Genomic DNA, 14,688 nt, shown 5'->3' with positions numbered 1-14,688 from the left:
GAGCTCAGTGCTAGGAAACTATCTGCGGCCTTGGCAGCACTGGTTCAATTCCCGGCCGGCCAGGGAGATTCCCACATGGCACAGCAGACCTCTCCTGCCGCCTGCTGCTCCCCTGAGCAGTGTAATTCGGTCCTTCTGCCTGTTCTGTTCCCGGCTCTGACTCTGGTGAATCCTCTCACCCTTCCGCACCTCTGGCCTGTACCCCAGTGCTCGTATAAATAAATAAATCTTTAAAAAAAAAAAAGAATCACGATCACTGCTGATTCATTTTTCTCCCCCTATCTTTCAAGTGGCTCAAGTAACTTTAAAGACCCAGTCACCCATGGAACAAGAATTCTTACTTTTCGAATAGAGAATAAAATGAAAAGGAGAATGAATCTTAAGAAGAACCCAATAGAAGGCCTCCCTGGTGGCACAGGGGGTAAGCACAGCGCTGTGAAGCTATCTGCAGCCACTGCAGCACGAGATTGATCCCCGGCCAGGGAGCTACCCACAGGGCACAGCAGGCCTCTCCTGTCTCCCGGTGCTCCCCTCAGCAGTGGATTTCAGTAGATCTGGCAGCTTCCCATTGTCTCTGGTGAATCCTCTCTCTCTCACACACACCCACCCACCCACACCTCTGGCCGGCACCCCAGCTCTTGTATGCAAAGATCTAAAACAAAAAGGACCCAATAGAAACAAGTTGAAAAAATTGCTCCATTGAGCGTCTCCATGTCAAGTGCTCTTGACACCCACCCAGCTCCCTCTGGCATCGGGCCGCCCTCACCTGCAGGATCAGCTTGTTGTGGCGGTCGGTAAGCAGCTCCGTGTTGCTCTGCTCCTCCTCCAGCTCCTCCTCCATCTGTCCCAGGCGCCCCTCCAGCTGCCGCTTCTCCTCCAGAAGGGCCGTCCTGGGGAGACCGAGCGGGAGGTGAGGGGGAGCGGGAGGTGAGGCGGCTGGGGCCAAGGGTGCTAAGCACAGGGCGGGGCCCCTCACCGGCTCAGGTTGCCGCTGGCCAGCTCGTCGGCCATCTCGTCCCGCTCCTGCAGGGCCTGCCGGCGGGCGCGGTCCGCAGCCTCCAGCTCCTGCGAGGACAGACACGACGCGCGGGGTGAGGGCCAGGGCCTGGGCCGGCTCCCTGCCGCTCACACCTGGAGGCTTGGCCCTGCCACTGCGCCGGGCTGGCTGTCCCTGGGTCACCCTGGGCGGACAGCCCCGCATCCGTCTCCTGAGCCCGGAGCTGCGTCCGCCTTGCAGCCGCCCCTGCGGCCCAGGCCCCTCGCCCTCACCGCCTTCTCACTGAGCTCGGTGTCTCCGAATCTGGCCCTGCTCCGGGTCCCCCAGTCACTCGCCACACCCCCAGGTGTCTCCCGCCCCTCCGGCCCTCCCCACCCACACCCCTACCCTCCTGCCCCTTGACTCCGCCTTGCGCTCTCCTGAGTCCCCCCAGTCCGGCGCAGGCTCAGGCCTCATCCTTTCTCCCCAGCCTCCCCGCCTCCAGGCTCGCCCTCCAGCCCATGCTCAGGGCCCCAAAGCTGACCCCCAGCCTCCCCCGCTTAGAATCCTCCCGCAGGTCCCCAAAGCGCCCCAGGCCTCGAGGGTTCGCCCCGCCCACCTTCATCACCCATCCCCAGGGCCCCGCCCACCCGTCTCCCACCTCCAGGCCCCGCCCACCAGTCGCCTTTCCTCATGGCCCCGCCCACCGTCTCCCATTCCCCAGGGCCCCGCCCACCCAGCCTTCCACCTCCAGGCCCCGCCCACCCACCCTTCCATTCCCAAGACCCCGCCCACCCGCCGCCCTTCCTCATGGCCCCGCCCACCCCAGTCTCCCATTCCCCAGGGCCCCGCCCACCCATCTCCCACCCCTCCGAGGCCCCACCCACCCTGTCCTCCATTCCCCAGGGCCCCGCCCACCCGTCCCCCTTCCCCGGGGCCCCGCCCACTCTGGCCACGCCCACCCGCCTCCCCTCCCGGCCTCTGGACTCACTTCCTGCAGCCGCAGCAGCTCCGCCTCCAGCCACTTGAGGCGCTTCTCGCTTTCTTTGTTCTGGGATTTGGACTCCTCCCCCGAGGTGCGCACCTCCTCCACCTCCCGCCACACCTCCTTCAGCTGGGCCTGCGGAGCGGAGCATCCAGGTAGGCCCTGCCGCCCCTCCTGCCCCAGCCGCCGGCCTCCGCGCCTCCTCCCAACCCCCGGAGATGACAGGAGCCCAAGCGGGCGTCATGTCCGCGCCGCGCGGTGATGGCACTGAGGGCACCTGCAGGCTGCCGGCCGGGTCGGGAGGGCCCTTTCCCCTGCAGCTCACGTGGAGAAACTGAGGCACAGCCAGGACCAGCGGCATGTCCAGGTGGCCAGTGGCCTCGTGGGAACTTTATTTATCCAGCCACTTGGCCCCGCTGGCCTCTGGGGGATGGCAGTGTGCTCTCCAGGTGCTGAGACACGGGAAAACCCCGAAATCCCCACCATTAACCCCCCACTCGTGTCTTTACGGGGGAGTGGGGGGGCGGGGTTGCAGTTAAAAACATGAGGCTACAGCAAGCTTGGCTGTGAGAACACGCGCATCACTCTTACTCCTTATTATCATTTTATTAGCATTATTTTCTTGAGCTTTTTAGTGTAGGATTTTCTCTCTATGAAGACTGACAGTTTTTACTTTTCGGGGCGCCTCTTTGCCCACCCGTGCCCCCAAACAGTGTGTGGCTTGACATTTTCTAGGAGCCACGCGGAAAGGGGAAAAGGTGGGATTAGTTTGAACATAGATTTCACTTAGCCTAATGGATCCTAAATGCTATGACTTACTCCCGCCTGGAATCAATATTAAAATGATTAATGAGATATTTACTTTTCCTTTTTTTGACCCAGTTTCCAAATCCAGTATGCTGGTAGTCGCCCTAGTGGACAGTGCCGGCCTATACTTTTATTATTTTTTGATAGCCTTCATTTATTTTAATAGTTTTAGGTTCACAGAAATAGTGGGCAGAGGATACAGAGATTTACTGTACGCCCCCCATCAATGATCAACACCCCGATCGCAGCGGGGTATTTGTTACAACTGATGCACCTAACCTGAAACTTCATTATTATACAAAAAAAAAATAATGTTTAACAACTTTAATAGTGGGGGGCGGGCCCACTATTGTGTTTCCATTTCAAAAGATAAATGAAGGAACTGAACTTTAAAAAAGCATTTTAAAGAAAAAAATTTAAAGATACAAGAAACAAGTGAGCTCTAGGGCTTTAAAGGTGTGTGTAGGTCCCGAGGCTGTAGGCCCCGCGTCTCACCTGCAGCTTGCGCACGTGCTTGGCCGCCTCCTCCTTGCCCTGCCCTGCCGTCTCCACCTGGATCTTCAGCTCCTCCAGCTCCGCCTCCAGCTTCTTGCGCGCGGCCACCGCCAGGGCGCGCTGCTTGCGCTCCTCGTCCCGCTCCACCTCTGCATCCCTCAGCTGGGCGGTGGGGAAGACAGGAGGGTGGGCTCAGGGGACCCCCAAGACACAGCTGCGCACCGCCCTGCTCTCCAGCCCCTTGCCTCGCTCCACGCTAGTCCTCCTCCGATGCTCACAGCTCGGTCCTCATCTCCCTGCCACCCCCGGCCCCTGCCCCGCCTCCTCTCTCCGGTCTCCTTCCAGCCCAGTCCCCTTCCCTGCTGCTCTCTCTCTCCACTCAGGGCTGACCCTGCTCCTCTCCTGCTCAAGGGCCTCCTGTGGCTCCCCAGTGCCAGGGACAAAGTCTTGACACACACTTATGAGCGGATCAACAGGGATAGGGGAGATAAAACTAAAAACAGCCGGAGGACCGACCCCCACCCTTGGGTAACCTCATGTCTCTTGCAGGTCCCTCCGGCCAGCTTCCCTGTCTGGTCTGTTGCCGACAGGATCCAGAGGGGACGCTGACACTGAGTCAGACCCTGCCTGAGCCAATCCCCAGTGAGGCCCTGCCAGCTGCAGACCTTGGGGAGCACCTCCATAGAGGGAGTCCAGAGTGAAGGTGCACGAGGGGGTGAATGAGTAAAAGAGGGAGCAAGGCTGCGGATGAGGGGGTGCAGAGGCAGTCAGTGAGCTGCAGGTAGGTTGGGGGGTTGGAGGGTGGGGCTTGGGTCAATGGGGGAGTGGCTGGGTAGGGAGGGCAGGTTGCTTGGAAGGGGGGCTGGGTGGGAGAAAGGAGTCCATCAGGTGGTAGAGACGCCGTGTCTGGGAGGCTGGGGCAGATGGGTGGGCGAATGGTTTGGGTGTGGTGGTTGGTGTCGAGTCAGCACTGTGGGTTCAGGGTCTGTGGCTGGTGAGTTGGGGAGCAGGAGGGCTTTGTGGGAGGAGGTGGTTGGCTGGCAGGAGAGACCCTGGTAGAAATGCCGGGCAGCCGGCGGGTGGGTGAGACTGGCAGCCTCGCTGTATGTGTGCTGTATGTGTCCCACCCAGCTGGATGCGCCCCCATGGCACCCCCAGGCCTGCCCTACCTGCTTGGCCAGCTGCCGCCGCCTCTCCTCCCCAGCTTCGTCATGGCCCTGCAGGTCGCGCTCATGCTGGGCCTTGAGGGCCTGCACCGTCACCTCCAGGCGCAGCTTGGCATCCTCAGCGGCCGTGAGCTCATCCTCCAGCTCCGTCACCTGCGTCCGCAGGTCACTGGCTGTCTGTTCGGCCACCCGGCGGGCTCGTTCCAGCTCGTGCACCTGTGGGAGAAAAGTGAGTGCCTGGTTGCCGAGGCAGGAGGGTGGGCATTGGCCCAAGGACTCACAGGCACGTGGATACTCTGAGACTCAGCCAGGGCGGGCCTGTCCCAGCCGGTGCTCCCAAGATGTATGTATTGGGTGAATAAGGAAGTGGGGTGCAGTGGAGTGTGCAGAAGGCTGGGGCACTGACTGGGTGAGCAGGACCCCAGAACAGGCCTGAGGGACCCCTCGCAGGCCCTGTAGAGATGTGTGAGCCAGGGAAGACGGTGGCCTGGCAGGGGGCCTCTTGTAGTTCAAGGGCAGGGGTGACGAGGTGGAGTGGCAAGTGTGTGTGTGTGTGTGTGTGTGTGTGTCCATGTGGAGTCTGTGGTGTGTGTGACGTGTGCATGCTTGTGGTTTTGATATGCATGTGGCATGTCTGTGTGTCTATCTCTGTTGGGAAGTGTTTCTCAGGCTGTGTGCTGTGCTAAACTCCCTCTGTGTTCACTCCAGGTGCGTGCGAGGAGGTCCTGATGCTCTGTGCACACACACAAACACGTGTGAAGATGAAAGTGCCTTCTCACAGTCGTGTGTGCATGCGAACACTTATGTTCCATGAGCATATGTGTTCAATGGAAGCGTCTGTATGAATCCATGAATGTGCATTTTTCTGACTGCCTCTGCTTACGTTGTGTGCCTGCGTGTGTGCACATGCGTGCTGGCTGGAGGAGTCTCCTGCCACATTTGGGGAGAACTGCCCTGTCCTGTGCCTGTGCGTGAACTTGCTGTTCTGGTAGCCAGTTCCCTTCAAGCTGTGTGTGCACATGTGTGCATGTCTCCCGACACCACGCACCCATGCCGCTGCCCATGAGGGGCTTGAGGGGCTGGGAGCCCAACTCACACTCTTGCCCACATCATCCTTGCTGCTTAGCAGTTCCTCCAGCTCAGCCCGCAGGGCCCGGTTCTGTCGCTCCAGCTCCTCGCGCGCCTCCTTCTCCTCCTCCAGGGCCCGAGTCAGTGACAGGGTCCGAGCCTCGCGCTCCCGGCCCTCCGCCTCGGCCCGCTCACGTTCCTCCACGGCCCGCAGCACAGCGGCCTTCTCCTCTGCCAGGAGCTGCGGGTGGAGGGAGACGGGGTGGGGGGAAATAGATTAGCTAAGGGGTGTGTACAAGGGGGTGGGGAAAAAGGAGCAGCCAGGGAGACAGAGAGAGACAGAGGTAGGGATGCAAGAGGAGTGTAGAGGAATTGAAGTTGCAACCATTTGCCCAAACCGTTCAACTCTTCAGTCTACCAAACCAATCAGTCCCTCATTTGAGAGATACAACAAAGGAAAGGTTGTTTCTTCTTTGTGGGGTAATGGTTGGGAAAAAGGTATTTAAAATATACGTTGACATTTTTTTAAAAGACACAGTTACCGACAAGCAATAACACTTACAAGGAAAATGGAAGAAACCCAGAGTCATAGTCAAGAAAAAGATCAGTCTGTAAAGTAGACCCACAGATGACTGAGACGTTGGAGTCTCACTTAGAGGCTTGAGGTATGACACTTGCAGGACACAGTGGATACAACAGGTGAAGAGACAAAGTTATTCACAAGGAATTTGAAACTCTAAAGCTGAACCAAATAGAAATGCTGAAACTCAAAAATACATCATCTGAAATCAAAAGGTCACTGGATGACATTGATAGCAGAGCAGACACATTAGAAAAAGCAGGAATCCTGAAAATAGGTCAAGAGGGAATGATCTGAACAGAACAAAGAAAGAAAAGACTAGAAATATTGACCTTTAACAACCTGTGAGAACGTCAAGCAGGCTGACATCGCTGTATTTGCAGTCCCAGAGAAACGGTAAAAAGAAAGGAAAGGAAGAAGTCAAATTGTCTTTTATCACATGATGATAGTGGGAATCTACAAAACATCTCCTGGCACCAATAAGTGAGTTTAACTAGACTGTAGAATATAAGATCAGAATACAAAAATCTAATGTATACCTTTATATACTTGGTGTGAACATTTGGGTTCACTTATGTGTGAATTTTTGTCTTTCTGATGTCTAAGGTTGGTTGACTTCATGAATGTGGAACCTGGGGACACAGATGGTTGGTAGTAAGGGATTGGAGCATCCGTGAATTTTGATATGGGGGCTGTGTGTGGGTTCTGAAACCAAAGGATGACTGTGTTTAAGTTTTGGGGGTGTCAAAAGTTATATGCTGGGCCTCCCAGGTGGCTCAGCGGTTGAGCGCTGGGTTGCGAAGCTGCCCGCAGCCTCTGCAGCGCCGGTTCTAACCCAGGCTGCTCCCCGGCCACCGGAGGAAGGTCCCGCATGGCGCGCAGACCTCTCCTGCTGCCTGCTGCTCCCCTCAGCAGTGTACCCCGGTCCTTCTGCCTGCTCTGCTCCCCGCTCTGGCTCTGGTGGGTTCTCTCACCCTCCCACGCTTCTGACTGTACCCAGTGCTTGTATAAATAAATGAATGTTTAAAAAATAAAATAAAATAAAATAAATGGGCCTTCTTTAAAAAAAAAAAAAAGTTATATGCTGATGTTAGACTGCCCTGATCCTCTGTTCAAAGGTCAACTGTACCAGCAATCCAAAACTGGAATAAAAACAACATAATTAAAAATGGATCAAAACCATGAAATATTTAGAAAAGCTCATGAACAGGTGAATGTGATTTATCAATATAGGAGTAATACTCAGCAGTGAAAAGGGGAATGGATTAGTCAGACGTGCAAAATCATGGCTGAATCTCAAAAGAATTATTCTAAATGAAGAAGTAACTGAAACAAATTTACATAAAATTCTAGAAGAAACAAAAAAATTAATAGTGCCTTGGTGATCCATGGGACAGGATTAAGCAAACAAATACATATTTGGAGTCTGTTAAGGGGAAAGAGAAAATGGGGCAGAAAAATACTTGAAGAAATATGGCTGACATTTTCCACACTTGATCCTCATCAACCCAGAACTGCAGGAATCTTAGCAAACAAAAGCAAGTGCTATCCAGAACCCACAGCTGGCTAGGTCATAGCCAAACAGCTAATAATCAAAGACAAAAGAGAGAAAAATAGCTAGAAAACCACATCACATCATAAAATGGAACATTTGCAGACTACTGACTTTTCCTCTAAAGCTATGGCAGCAAGAGATCACGAAAGATCTCTTCAGAGTGCTGGGAAATGACACTGTTAACTTTGAATTCTGTATCCAGTGAAAGTAGCTTTGAAAAATGAATGTGAAATTTAAAAAAAAAAAAAAAGATTGTGAAATAACTGCTTCCCCACTTTCTAGATGAAGAGAACAAGGCTCAGAGGGGCTGATCCATCTGCCGGTGCCACACAGCCAGAGAGGAGCCGAGCTGGGACTCGAACCTCAGGGTTGCCTGATCTTAGTGCTCTGGGGTAAGTAGTTTTTATTTATCCTCAGATTGCTTGTTGCTTAATATTATTCCTGTTTCCTGGGTGGGTAAACCGAGCCTGAAATGGAAAAGGCAGCTTGCCTGAGGCGCAGTGAGTCAGGAGGAGAAGCAAGTAGTGATTTTTCATTCACTCCTGGTAAGCACCCTTTGACCCCTGGATCACTTTTGGGAGTCAAAGGGGGTGCTGTAGATAATAATTTGGGGACAAGAGACATAAGCCAGAGTGGATGCATGTCCTATGTCACAGAGGCTTAGAGGCAAGAAACATTTCGCCCCAGGACTCCCCCAAGTTCATATCTGAGCGGTGACCTCCCGCGTGACTGATTCCGCGCAGCTGGGCACCCCCAAGCACCCCACCTGGTCGAACTTGCGCTGCTTCTTCTCCAGCGTGCTCACGAGCTGCCGCTGCTGCTCCAGGTCCATGGTGGCGTCATCCAGCTCTTGCTGCAGCCGTCGGCGGCCCTGCTCCAGCCGCTCCACCACCTCAGTCTTCTCCACCAGGCGCTGGGTCAGGGCCTCGGCCTCGCGGGCTGCTCGGCGCCGAGCCTCCTCGCTGGCCTCCAGGGCCCCAGCCTCATCTTCCTGGCGTCGGCGCCACTCTGAGAGCTGGACAGAGGAGAGAGGGTGGGTGGTGGGCACACCTGTGGCCAAGGTGTGGGTCGGTGATGCACCTTGCCCAGAGAGGGAGACTGAGGCCCAAAGAGTGCATGGAAGGGCTCCCTCCACCATGCCTTTGTGTCTTAGAGTAGGCCTGAGGCTATGAGTTTTCTGAGTCCCAGGAGATCAAAATGATTCCTGCCCGGACAAAGAGATGAATCTGTACCCCCTTCTGAAGGGGAAGAACGGATATCACAGCCCAGGTGATGGAGACTAAGACAGAGGAAGGGTGGGAGTTGTGGGAATCTACAGGAGGGGCTTAGAAACTGCTTAGTACACTCAGGAGGGACTTCCTGGAGGAGGAGTATTTGAGATGGATCTTGATGTAGGCACAGGAGTTTGCCAGTTGAAAGAGGATATTTGCAAGATGCATTCATCACTCGTTCACTCAATAGGCATTGGTCAAGGCCTCCCATATGTCAGGGTCTTTGCTGGGCCTTGCTGGAGGCCCAGATCTAGCTCTCTGATGGGGAGCTTGCTTGCTCCCATGGTGGGGAGTCCCATGGTGAGATACTTCCAACCCAGGGTGACTAGTGGGACGAGGAAGGAAAAGAGTAACAGAAGCTCAGAGGTGGGCGTGCAGGAACTTCCCCAAGCAGGGCGGCTGATGCCAAGTCCTGAAGAAGGAGAAGGATTTTCTTATGTGAAGGGGGCAGGAGAGCTGAGTGACCGGTGTAGTTAACACAAAGGAAGAAGCAGATTGCAGGGCCTCTACGCCCAGCTGGGAGCTTGGGCTTTCATCTGGGGGAAGCTGGGGAGGCCAGGGAGGGGCAGAGTCAGCTCTGGACGGAGAAAGACCTTGTGGAGGATGAGCTGGAAGAGAGGCTGAAGGCTGGGAGGCTGGAAGGGGATGAAGCCTGAACAGGGCTGGGGCATGCGGATCAAGAGTCGGGGGGCGAGACAGAGGGCCCGGGCAGGAGGGGTACCCAGGGGTCTGCCCTATGACTGGATGGGTGGGGGGCTGCCCTACCTGAAGAGCCAGGAGCACGGGGCACCCCCTGAGGTCTCACTCCAGGGTTGCTCACCTGAGCCTGAGCCGTCAGCAGCTCGCGGCCAGCCCGCTCACGCGCGGCGGCCTCCTCCTCCAGCTGCTCGCGAAGCCCCGCGGCCTCAGCCTCCAGGTTTCGTGCCCGGGTCCCCAAAGCCAACTTCGCCCTGGTCTCCTCTTGCAGCAGCTCCTGTGCAGGGAGGGAGAATGGACGTCAGGTGTGGTCAGAGGGTGGGGAGATGTAGGGGGCTGGAGGTCCAGGGGTGCGCTAGGTCACCTGGGAGTCGTGTAGCTGGGCCTCTGCACTGCTCAGCTCCTTGCTCAGCCTGATGGCTCTGGACTCGGCCTCGCTCAGCGCCCCTGACACGTTGTCCAGCTCCGCCTGTGGGGAAGGGGCTCCTTCCACTAGATGCTTCCACCCAGCAACCCCTCTGCTCCTGCACCTCAAATCTCCACCACACGTGGATGGTGGGAATGTCAACTTGTGCGGCCTGGCTGTGCCTCAAATGGGCCAATGTGCAGTCGCCATGTCCCCCAGCAATTCCACTCCTGTGTGTGTGCCCGAGAGCACGGAACACAGACATTTAGGCAGAAGGGTGTCCAGAAATGGTCGCCACTGCCTCTTTCACGGCAAGTGGAAACAACCCACATGTCCATCAACCAAGGGAAGCTGAATGTGGCCTATCTGGACCACAAACCAGTGACAAGGGCTCAAGTCCTGCTCGGACGCACGGGGACAGCATCAGGCTACATGCACAACTGACGTGAAAGGGCCAATGATGTGGTTCCCCTCCCGTGGACGGTCTGGACGGGGGATGAAGGTAACAGATCTTTGGCTTTTTGCCAGGGAGAAGGGGCATGAGGCGGAACGATAGCTAGAGTATAGGATTTCTATTTGGGGTGATGAAAACGTCCTAAAAATAGATTATGTCAGGGTTGTACAAGTCTGTGAATGTACAGAAAACCACTGGATTGTACATTGTAAGTGGGAGAACTACATAGTCCGAGTTACGCCTCAATGCAGCTGGTCTCCCTCAGAGGAGTCGGGAGGATTGAGTACAACACACAGGCTGTTGGGTTGGTAGGAATTGCTCACCAAATACTAGCTACCTGTGCGTGAATATGTCAGAAAAGTCAGAAGGGGCAGAGGATTGATGCGGATCAAACAGAAACCCAGAGAGGGCAGGCGTCACACCCAAGGTCACACAGCAGAACCCAACTGGGCCCTGTTGCCCACTCACCTGGGTTCGCTGCAGCTTCTCAGTGGCCTCTACTCGAGCCCGTTCCCCATCACCAGCCCGGCCCTGCACCTCCTGCAACTGTAACTCCAGGCGGCGCCTCCGCTGCTCACCCTCCTGGCGTGCAGTCTGCAGGGTGCTTAGCTCTGCCCGGAGCTCGGAGACCTCAGCTTCCAGGGCCAGCCGTGTCTTTTCCCACACACCTTTTCCCTGGGGGACGGGGAAGGCAAAGATTTATGATCCCTTCCCTGCCCCCACCCCCACACATACTGCTCCATTCCAGGCTGGATACATTGCTGCCTTAGGGCCTTTGCATTGACTGTTCTCTCTGCCTGGAACACCCATCTCTCTGGTGTCCAAATGGCTCACCCCTCATACGTCCCTTAGTTTTTTACTCAGATATCATCTACTCACAGAGGCATTGCCTCTCTCCTGAAACCCCCCCACTCAGCACCCTGATACCCCTTCCCTGGTCATTATTTCCTTGCAGCACTTACTCTCCTGATACCCATTATAAAAGTGGTCATATTGTTTACTCTCCCACTAAACCATGAGAAATACAAGGGAAGGGACTGGAAGGAGATGTTGGCCAAATGTTCATAGCAGGGTCCCCAGGACCTTCCCTGGAACATAGTAGGTACTTAATAATGCTTGCTGGAGAGAAGATGGATGGAGGACATAAATACAGGAGCACAGAACCCCAGAGATAGGGGCCAGCGTAGAACCAGCCAGATGTTTCCTCCAGCCTAGCATCCTGCTCTCCCCTCCCCATGATCTCTGAGGCCTCTGGCTCCTACTCCAGCTCACCCTGCGGGCCTGCTCCAGCTGCTCTGTCAGTTCTCCCAGGGCCTGGCCATGGCGCTGCCTCAGCTCCTGCACAGCCACCTCATGAACACGCGTCTCCTCTTCCAGAGCCTTCTTCAACTCTGTTACCTCTTGTTCCCTCTTGGACCTTTTATGGGGGGAGGCAGGAAGAGAAAAGAATTAGAGAATAGAGGAAGGCAGGGACCTCGAGGGAGCCCTCTGAGAGCTGGTGTGCCTCCTATCACACCAGCTTCCCAAAGAAGAGGCTCACTCTAGATTACCCAGGGGATCTGGGCAGTGATGATGTAGTGAACTCCTACACATCCCTCAAAACCCTATTTAAAAAGCCTTTTCTCATGTAAGTCTTCCTGGACTGCTTCTGATAGACGTGGTTTAGGGACCTTCTCTTGTCATCCACAATGCCCAGTGCTACTCCATTAAAACATGCTTCCTGGATTCCCGATTCTGCTTCTCCCAGACCAGGAAGATGTTCCTGAGGATAATGCCTGCGTCTGACTCTTCTCTGCCTGCAGCTTGGCCTAAAGCTGGTGCTCCTTAAACTGGAGCGACAAAACCTCTGCATAGACTGAGGGTTCACCCCCAAGTCCACCTCCTCGCCCTCTCGCCACCCTGCACATGCCCGGGCCTCACCGGAGCTCCTGCTGAGCATTGGTGGAGTCTAGCGTATCCTCCAGCTCGCCCCGCAGAGCCTCCAGCTCCTCACTCAGGTCCCGGCGCTGCTTTTCCACTTTGGCTCTGGCCATGCGCTCAGCCTCCAGGTCCTCCTGGGCCTCGGCCAGTCCTGCTTGTGTCTCCCGCAGGGATTTGAGCAGTAGGGCCCTGGCCCCGCCTTCCTCCTCTGCCCTGGGGGTGGACAAGGACCCTGGGTTGATATGGAGGAGGCCCAGGCAGGGGTGATTTCTGGGGTCTGAAGTTCCCACCACCCTTAAGCACATGACTAGATGTACTGCCAAATGAGGACACAGGCCCAGAGTGGGTCACGCCGCCGGTGGGGTCAGGGCTGAGCCCAAGCTGGAGCCCAGCTCATAGAGCCCACGGGACGCAGCTCTGCCAGACCAAGCTGATCCAGGGCAGTGGGGCTGAGCATCTTCACGGGGGTTTGCAGCCTGAGCTCAGTCACCTGCCCTGGCCAGGGGCAGCCTCTCTGGGCTGTGGCCCTGGGTCTGTGAGACCCTCTGCCCCCCACAGGGCTTCTGTGATGGCGTCAATAACAAGAATGGGAGAACAAAAGGCTATGTGTGTGATGCTCATAGGTGAAAAGTCCAGAAAAGGCCAGTCCTATGTGGACAGAAAGTGGACTGCTGCTTGCTAGGGGCCGGGGAGGAGCAGGAGGGAGGGGAAATGGGGGAGAGGTGTCCAGGGGTACCCTGCTTCCTTTTGGGTGATAAGTGTTCCAGAACTAGACAGAAGTGATGATTAGTGCCGTGTGAATGGGCTAAGGGCCCCTGAATCGTGCACATTAAAAAGTGATTGATTTTATTAAGTGAATTCCAGCTCAGTCCAAAGAAAAAGAAAAACTGTGTCAGATCCCTCGCCCCCACCCCAGCACTGCTGGGGAGCCCAGGGCTGCAAGCGGGTCCGGAGCACATTCTATGTGATCCCACACGGAGCCCAGGAGGGGCTGTATAATCACTCCGGCTGAAGAAACAGGCTAGAAAGGGTCAGGTGACGGGGCACACCCAGGATTGGATGCCAGCCCTTAGACCCAAGGGGCGTGTTCTTACTGACCCCCCACCACACACTCCACCTACACGGACTGAATTGTGCACATTTGTTCACATTTTCACCTCTCTGCACCCTGTCCAGTTCGCTGTGGGGTATGGGGTAGAAATCATTTGCAATATCCCACATCGGGCACACAGTAGGTGCTCAGTCACTATGCATGACTGTCCTTGTCACCGTTATGATGCCGGAGGCGACCAGGCAGCTTAGACCGTTCGGGCTGTTTGTGTTTGGAGGGGCGGGAGGTGCCCCCCACTCAGGAAGCACCAAGCTGTGCAAGTCGCGACACACGCAGGACCCAGTTTCCCTTAACCAGATGGGCTTGGAACACCCCCTCCGTCCATTTTACAGAGCGGGGCACTGAGGCCCAGTGAGGCGCCCGAGGCTGGTCGGGGCTCAGCTCGAGCTGGACTCCTTCCTCTGCCAGCCTCAGGCCCTGCGCCCAAGCTGTGCCCTCCATGCCCCGCCCCCGCGCCTGGCCCCGCCCCGCTCCTGGCCCCGCCTCCACACCTGGCCCCGCCCGCACACCTGGCCCCGCCCGCACACCTGGCCAGGGCTGCCTGCAGCTCCTCCTCCTTGCGGCCCAGCTGGGCCCGCAGGTCCTCCGCCCGCTGCTGATGCTCCACCACCTGCTCCTGCAGCTCCGAGCTCTCGCCGTCCAGACGCCGCTTCATCTTCTCCAGCTCCTGGCGGCCCTTTTCCTCTTTCCTCAGGCGGTCTGGAGGCGGGAGTGGAGGCTGCCTGAGGGTCCCGGACCCACACCCCCCAGCGGCGCCCACAGAGCCCCGCGGCCGACGACGCGCGAGGGGTGAGTGACTGAGCTCCGCGCGTCCACTGCTGGCCGGCTTCCTCGCCTCAGGGCCACCGGCTGCCCCCAGGCCCTGGGTCACACCCCCGCCACCCCACCCCCTGCTGTCTCTGCTCCCAGCCCTCCTGTCAGCCCTGCCCGGTCCCCCCACCCCCATCTCCCGCCTCCTCCAGCGCTCTCGTCCCTCTGTTGCTGACACCAGTCAACAGCAAGGGATGGAGAGACGTGCGTCTGCAGCCGCAGGCCGGACAGGCACTGAGCACAGAGTGAGAGCACCGGTTGCAGGGACAGAAGCAGCACAGGCGAGCTGGGGGCCCACATGCCTGGTCGGCCATTCCTGGCCCCATTTAGCAGATTTGACGGAAGCCCTAGGGATGCCCTGTGTGTGTGTCGGGGGGGCTGCCTTCCC

General features: G+C 56.7%; 1 protein-coding gene and 1 long non-coding RNA gene across 2 annotated transcripts in view; one reads left to right on the top strand and one right to left on the bottom strand.

Annotated features, from left to right (window-relative positions):
* The window catches only part of MYH14 (myosin heavy chain 14), an 83,297-nt gene that overhangs the window by 16,297 nt on the left and 52,312 nt on the right, over positions 1-14,688 (bottom strand). Inside the window, exons 26-38 of the mRNA XM_054697311.1 lie at positions 14,018-14,189; positions 12,380-12,592; positions 11,732-11,876; positions 10,928-11,134; positions 9,964-10,068; positions 9,724-9,876; positions 8,399-8,647; positions 5,526-5,738; positions 4,433-4,645; positions 3,264-3,425; positions 1,968-2,096; positions 977-1,065; positions 767-890 (exon numbers count right to left, since the gene is read on the bottom strand). Of these exons, the coding sequence (XP_054553286.1) occupies positions 767-890; positions 977-1,065; positions 1,968-2,096; positions 3,264-3,425; positions 4,433-4,645; positions 5,526-5,738; positions 8,399-8,647; positions 9,724-9,876; positions 9,964-10,068; positions 10,928-11,134; positions 11,732-11,876; positions 12,380-12,592; positions 14,018-14,189 (2,174 nt within the window). The remainder of the gene's footprint in view (positions 1-766; positions 891-976; positions 1,066-1,967; positions 2,097-3,263; positions 3,426-4,432; positions 4,646-5,525; positions 5,739-8,398; positions 8,648-9,723; positions 9,877-9,963; positions 10,069-10,927; positions 11,135-11,731; positions 11,877-12,379; positions 12,593-14,017; positions 14,190-14,688) is intronic.
* Positions 2,007-14,207, top strand: LOC129146101 (uncharacterized). Its single transcript, XR_008552577.1, has 5 exons — positions 2,007-2,116; positions 3,813-4,044; positions 4,395-4,658; positions 7,915-8,024; positions 14,185-14,207. It is a non-coding gene; the product is annotated as an uncharacterized LOC129146101 (long non-coding RNA).

This window comes from Talpa occidentalis, unplaced genomic scaffold (assembly GCF_014898055.3).
Source record: "Talpa occidentalis isolate TD23 unplaced genomic scaffold, MPIMG_talOcc4v2.1 talOcc4.17, whole genome shotgun sequence".
Taxonomy (NCBI): Eukaryota; Metazoa; Chordata; class Mammalia; order Eulipotyphla; family Talpidae; genus Talpa; species Talpa occidentalis.
This window is presented reverse-complemented; position numbering and strand designations above follow the sequence as displayed.